The 6,715-nt window shown below is 42.7% G+C and overlaps 1 protein-coding gene across 1 annotated transcript in view; it reads left to right on the plus strand.

Annotated features, from left to right (window-relative positions):
- Positions 1-6,190, plus strand: part of CPN1 (carboxypeptidase N subunit 1) — a 28,574-nt gene extending 22,384 nt beyond the window's left edge. The window contains exons 7-9 of the mRNA XM_005698323.3: positions 531-630; positions 2,981-3,099; positions 5,913-6,190. Coding sequence (XP_005698380.2) covers positions 531-630; positions 2,981-3,099; positions 5,913-6,071 — 378 coding nt within the window. The 3' untranslated portion in view covers positions 6,072-6,190. The remainder of the gene's footprint in view (positions 1-530; positions 631-2,980; positions 3,100-5,912) is intronic.

A 6,715-nucleotide genomic window follows, 5' to 3' on the forward strand; every position in this document is an offset into this window, starting at 1 on the left:
TATATATCCAGAAGAACTAAAAGCAGGATCTCAAAGAGTTATTTGTACACCTGTATTCAGAGCAGCATTGTTCACAGTAGCCAAAAGGTGAGAGCAACCCAAGTGTCCGGTGGTGGATGAAGAAACAAACAAAATGTGGCAGAGACACACAGTGGACGTACAGCCTTAAGAGAAGGAAATTCTGCCATGTGCTACAATGGGGATGAACCTAGAGGACATTATGCTAGGTGAAACAAGCAAGTCACAAAAAAACAGCAATTTTTATTTATATGAGGTATGAAGAGTAGACGAATTCAGAGATAGAAAGGAGCTTAGTGACACGATTTGACTTAGATTTTAACAGGATCACTCTGACTACTGTTTTGAGATTACTGGGGATTGTGGTGAGAACAGAAAGACCAATCAAGAATCTGTTACCATAATCTTTGTGAATATCAAGTGCAGTAGCACATGGGGACGGGCTTTGAGGACTCTCCAACATGGCACAAATGTTTTGTGAACATAACTATACACTATAAACTTTCCTACAGGTTCACCAGGGCATCAAGGGAATGGTGAGGGATGAGAATTACAATAATCTTGCAGATGCTGTCATTTCTGTCGGTGGGATTAATCATGATGTCACTTCGGGTAGGTGGCCACTGCTTTTATGAGAAGGGAGCCTTTACTGCTTCACTGTCTTCAGCATAGTCAGGAAGCCAGTTCGTAAGCCAGTGAGACCAGCAGGGGCGTCAAGGACACTGGAGGTAGGAGGGATTGGAGGAAGGAAGGATAACAGGATTGAGGACAGGAATTAAGAGACAAGGGCCAGGAAGATGCAAATGTGAACATCTCTCTCAGCATTCAGGAGTCACTGCCTCATACTTTGTTAGGAGTGTTTTCTGGGATTGAGGTTATTAATAGCTGTCATACTGATGTGAAATGGGATAGAAAAGAAGAGGACTGTAAAACTGATGTTTAGTCTTGACCCCAGGCCAGGCTTTTGTTACAGCTCTGTTTAGGAAAAAGTTGGTAAGATGTATCCCATAGTAGGCTCGCTGAGGGCAAGATTGATGGTGGGAGCAGGTCTTCTTGGAACCAAGTTGAAACCTTCTAGAATGGTACAGACTATCTCACAGCACAATGGTATTGCAAACTGCCCCAGCCCAGTTTGATCAGGCCCAACTCTTAGGGGTTTGGTGGTGTTTGGTTGGGTTTTCATGTAGAGCAGTAGCTCCCATGACTAGGGGCAGGTGAGATTTGCCTCCCCCAACCTTGACACCAGCATGGCTCAGCCACACTTCACCGTGCTAGCTTTACCAAACAGGCATCTTACAGCTCAATCTGTTTAAGCTGCATGAAATCTCAATTTTAACGAGATAGCTTACATTCTTTAAGGTGCTCCCGACACCTCTTCCATGAACAGTTCATTCAAGGCAAAGGCAACAACATTCTAAAGGCAGAATTCTGTAGACTCATAGTCAAGCAGCAGACACCAGATTCTTTCAGTCCAGTGACTGGACCCAGGACTGTTTAGGGAGCCACACTCTGACACCCCTAAGAGCTTCAGGGCTTGTTAGATTCTTCTATCCTATTCATGCAAGGGTGGGAAATGTCTCATTCTAGTCAATCAACATGTTGAACACCACGAATTACAGCAATAAGAACTCACTTCTAACACACAGGATACTAAATTGATAAATTACTCATTTCACTATTGGAAGAGCTCATTGCTAATGTTCATTATGCTACTTAGCAAAGCATCTAGTGTTGCTAAAAGATAAAGATAGCTGAAGCCATTGTAATAGCTGCATCTGGAATTAGGCCTTTCTGGTACAGTGGTAGCTAACCACTCCTAGTTGGAGCCTCTAATTAAAGAAAATGACAGTCCCTAGGGTATAACAAAGTATCCAATGTATGCATTATAACACACTGCTTTTACTAAGGAATTTTAAAGTAAATTACAGTCATTATAGGTGGCAGAGACCTCTTCATTATTTATTATCTCTCATTCTTAATTGCATTTATTATGTCAGTTCTTCATTGCTGTTACAATAAAAAGAATTTTAAAGGCACAGTCATAATTTATTCTAACGAGATATAAAATCATTAGCAAAAATACTACATCCCTGTCTTGAGAAACAGGCTTTCTTTTCAGTTTTATTTTCCCCTTTTGATGGTGATGGAAGAAATATTAGAAATAAGATTCTCAAAATCAGATATTTAGGTCATTTAGTCCAGCCCTCCCACTCAATACAAAATTACATACAAGAGAGGAAGGCTCAAGTGGGAAGGGATCTATATATTATATATACATTTATAATTATTATTGATTCGTGTTGATGTATGGCGGAGACAACCAAAACATTGTAAAGCACTTATTCTCCAATTTAAAAAAAATGTACACTTATGCAACAGCATTGACATCGGGTTGTTTGAATCATGTCCACTGATGCAGGTTGCACACTGCACAGCTGTGTAGCTTTTCTAGAGCCCCTCACTCCATTCAGTCTCTGCTCACAATTTCAAAAGGCAGTTCATTCCTTTTTTGGTAACTCATATGTTGTTGAATTTTTACTTCTGTCCTCGTTCTTATTTCTTTACGTAGACATCGTTTCTTCACAATAACTTTTCAGACGTTGAAACAAAGATCTCATGTCATCTCTTTACCAGGAAAAACATTCATAAATCTTTCAACCTTTCTCCTAGTGACCCTTCAGTGGACATGAGTTTGTTTTAAAATGCATGCAGGATCTAAAATTAAACATAGTACTCTCAGTGCAGAGCACAGTGAAAATTCTACTTCCAGGAGCTGAGGCCCATGATCTTAAAATGTTATGACAGCCTATGATTGTTTTAGGTCTTTACCAGTTTCATCAGACTGTTTAAAAAAAAATTAAGCTTGTGGTCAGCTAAACCCCTCAGATTGTTTTTCATATCAGAGCCTCATCTGGGGCAGATTTCTCGTCAGCGGACTGAGTCGTAGCCTTGTAACTTTTAGGTGCCCACGGCGATTACTTCCGGCTGCTGCTTCCAGGCACCTACACTGTCACTGCCACAGCACCTGGGTTCGACCCAGAGACCGTGAGTGTGACCGTGGGTCCTGCGGAACCCAAGCTGGTAAGTTAGGCTGACCCGTACGGAGCACTGTAAAGATCATGTGCGCAGAGTTACAAATAATCAATTGCATAGTTCTAACCTCTGCTGAGCTTCCCTCTTTCACCACCTGAGAAAAACAAAATTAGTGCTCCCCTATGCTAATTTTTCTTCTGTCATATCTTGTGTTATATCCTTCCCCATTTCTTTTGGTTTTTCCTTTTCCTTCTCTTTAATGTAGCATTGTGATTAAAACACTGCCAGATTCTAAATCCAGCTCACTTGTCTGCAGACCTGGGACAAATTACCTGATTGCTCTCATCGTCAGTTTCTTCCTCTGTTAACTGGTGATAATAATGCCTCTTTCACAAGAGGTTGAAGTGAGAAGGTGCACATAAAACATTTAGTACAGTGACTTACACATAGAAAGTGCTCAACAAATCCCAGAGACTTTGTCCAGATACCCAGGCTTACAGTCTTCGCCGTCATCAGTAAGGACCACCACCAGATGGCACTCTGCCCCCTTCTGGTGCCCATGTGCCCAGACAGCGTTGCTTTCCACTCACCTCGGTGCTTTTCAATATTCAACTCTGCAAAAGGCTTTCAGACAGGATGAGAAGTGAAAAACTTTTTTGATCTATAGCCTGGGCCTTTTTATCTTTGGTCGTTTTGGATTGGGATCTCAGAGCCAAAGAAATTCAAAGATCATGGACACTAATCCTCAGGTTTCTCAAACAAAGAAAAGGTAATGAGGCCGTCCTGGTTAATGAGTATCTGTGGACCTTTCCCTCATGTCAGGTCGTCCCTTGGGCCCCCTCACTCTGTCCTATTCCTTCTGTATACATCCTGAGAACTTAGCAGACCTTTCTGCCCTTTCCCTGTTAACTCGATGCAGTCAAATATCTTGCCTTTTCAAATAGTTATAGGTACTATTCGTTGAATAGCTACTGTGTGTCAGACGTTACCTGAGAGCTTTCCAGAATCATCTCATTTAACCTTCATAACAACCCTGTATATAAACCCATTTGTGGCTGAGGAAGCTGAAGCTCAAAGAACAGGAGTAACTTGTCCAGTACCCCATGGTGAGTAAGTGGGAGCCTGGAGTCCAGCCTCTGCGGGACTTTCAAGGCAGCTTTCTCAGCCAGTCTATTACATGGCCTTGTGCTGAGCTCAGCACCTGTGTTCGTAGCCTCTTTTTTTAACACAGGAGTCAAAGTAAAGAGCTCTTTAAAGACTTTGAAATTCCTTTGAAATTTCTAGACAGCTCCCGCTTTCCCCTGTCCTGGTCCCTCCACTCCCTTCTTCTGCAGGATATAAACGACTTCTACTTGCAGATGCGTGAAGCAGAGAGTAGCTCTTCCCTGGCAGCCTGTTAACCTGCTCCCAATTTCCCAGTCGGTGCACCCTCTTCCTTTGTCCTTGTTATCCCCCTGCTCCTCATCTACCCTAAAATCAAATGACTGTTAGGCAGCTGCTTACAGAAGTCTTGCACTAAGTGTAAGTTTATTCAATTGCAAATTCAAACAAGGACAAATCCTCTTGAGTAACAAATTAGGCTTCAAAAGATCTTACCTCCTTTCTCATATAACCTTTAAATGAATTGATATAACCCATCATTGTATCACGTATAACTAAGAGGGGAAAAAATTTATCTATTGGATACATTTCTCAGGTGCAGTCACAACTAAGAATCCACTTACTGATCCCAGTTGAGTCTCTTTCCCATTCTAAAGCAGAGATCTACTTGGTTGAAAGAAAAGAAAAAAAGATCATTTACTAGAGGGTTTTTGTGCTACAATTAAAGCTCTTTAAAGTGTCTCCAAGAGTCCAGTGTTTTCCCCGTGGCTTCCCTCACTGCCGTCCAGATGTCCCACGCTTTTCTCTGTCCTTGCCTCATTTTGTTGTCTCTCTCTCTCTCTCTCCCCCCACTTTCCTTTGCTTGATCCTTATATTGACACTATATATAAGAAATAGTGCTGATACAGTACAATTGGCTCTGATTTCTCCGGCTTTGGGAAAACTAGCTGGCTGTGGGTTTTTTCCCAAAGGGGCAAGAAGTAACCCCATGAAGAGGTCTGTCTGTCACATGTTTTCCAACTCCCAGCTGGCTTCAGCAGCTCAGTCTGTTCCCAGGGCCTGAGAGCCAAGGATGCCTCCAGGGAGTGTGGTTAGAACATGGCGCCACACCCTCGCCTTTCCCTTCCTGGGCCAGAGCTCTAGGGCTTCTGCACAGCCCACAGATCCCACACTTGACAGTCAGAAGCATCACCTCTGTGTGCATGGCCAGAAGGAAGGTCTCAATGTACTGCTGGAAACAGGCATTAGTGCACGAGGACACTGAGAATTTAAGAATCCATACTAACAGTCTGTATCGTCTCTATTTCCAGACAATTAGGTTTGGAAGGTTTAGCTCTGAAGGTCTGAGGCATTCTTTGGCTTGTCTGAGCACAGTACCTGTGAGTCATGTAGTCAGCTTAAAGGTGATGACTGTGGCACCATGAAATCTTAACTCTTGTTTTGAACAGCACTATTGGCAAAAATCATGCCTTGAGTGTAGATAGTTTTTGCTATTACATATAAAACAAATGTACGTTAAATTCATCCAGATTTACCCTATGTATTATCAGTTATGATGAGCCATTTTGGGGGAAATATGAGCCAAGCCTGTATGACACCACCCACACTGGGTGGTTGCTGTGATATTCTCCTCAGTTCCTTGTTCTCAGGACCTGGAACCATAAAGCAGGATCCAAACTGGTCTTCCCCCAATTTCAGTTCTAGGAAATGGAAAACTGATTTCTGTGCTCTCCTAGCTTCTTTTTTTTTTTTTTTCCCAGGTTAATTTCCAACTCAAGAGAAGCACCTCTCAAGCAGCCCCTAAGAGGAGAATTCCCAACTCAGGGCATAGAGGCAGAGTCTTACCAAAGAAAGTGCAGCCCCAGGCAGCTAGGAAAAAAGAACCGATGATGAAGCAACCCCAGAGAGGCCCTGCCTGAAATCCACAGTGCCCGGGGCAACGCTTTGGAAAGGCTTTGTTCCTGCTCTCCCACCAGAAGCAGCATTCTTTCTATTTTATTATCTGAGACATATTTAAATATAAACATATTCAGAACAATTCAGAATGGTTTCCATCTGTTCCAAGGGTAAACCCTCTGATGCACTAATACATACATGCAAATGACGTTCATTAAGATTTTCCATTTCCAGGGATACGGTTTAGGTCCAGAAGGCTCTGTGCCAATGCACGCTGTATCCAGAGACTGGTTTTGGCTGGTTAATCACTCTCCTTCTAGAGTCTAGCACAAAGCCTGCAACACAGTTAAGTACCTATGAAGGTTTCTGGATGAATGGCTGAAAGGATGAGATGATCCATCACTGACGTTTTTCCCATAGCAAGACCAGGTAGCCCATTCTGAAATCCTAGAGGACCGTTTCAACAAGAGCCAATAGTTTCTTGTTTAAAAATAATAGTACTGCTTTTTAAGAAATAATTTTTATTTATTCATTTTTGGATGCGCTGGGTCTTCGTTGCTGTGCGGAGTTTTCTCTGGTTGTGGTGAGCAGGTGTGCAGGCTTCTCACTGCCGTGGCCTCTCTAGTTATGGAGCACAGGCTCTAGGCGCATGGGCGACCCGGTGTCC

Source organism: Capra hircus, chromosome 26 (assembly GCF_001704415.2).
Source record: "Capra hircus breed San Clemente chromosome 26, ASM170441v1, whole genome shotgun sequence".
Lineage (NCBI taxonomy): Eukaryota > Metazoa > Chordata > Mammalia > Artiodactyla > Bovidae > Capra > Capra hircus.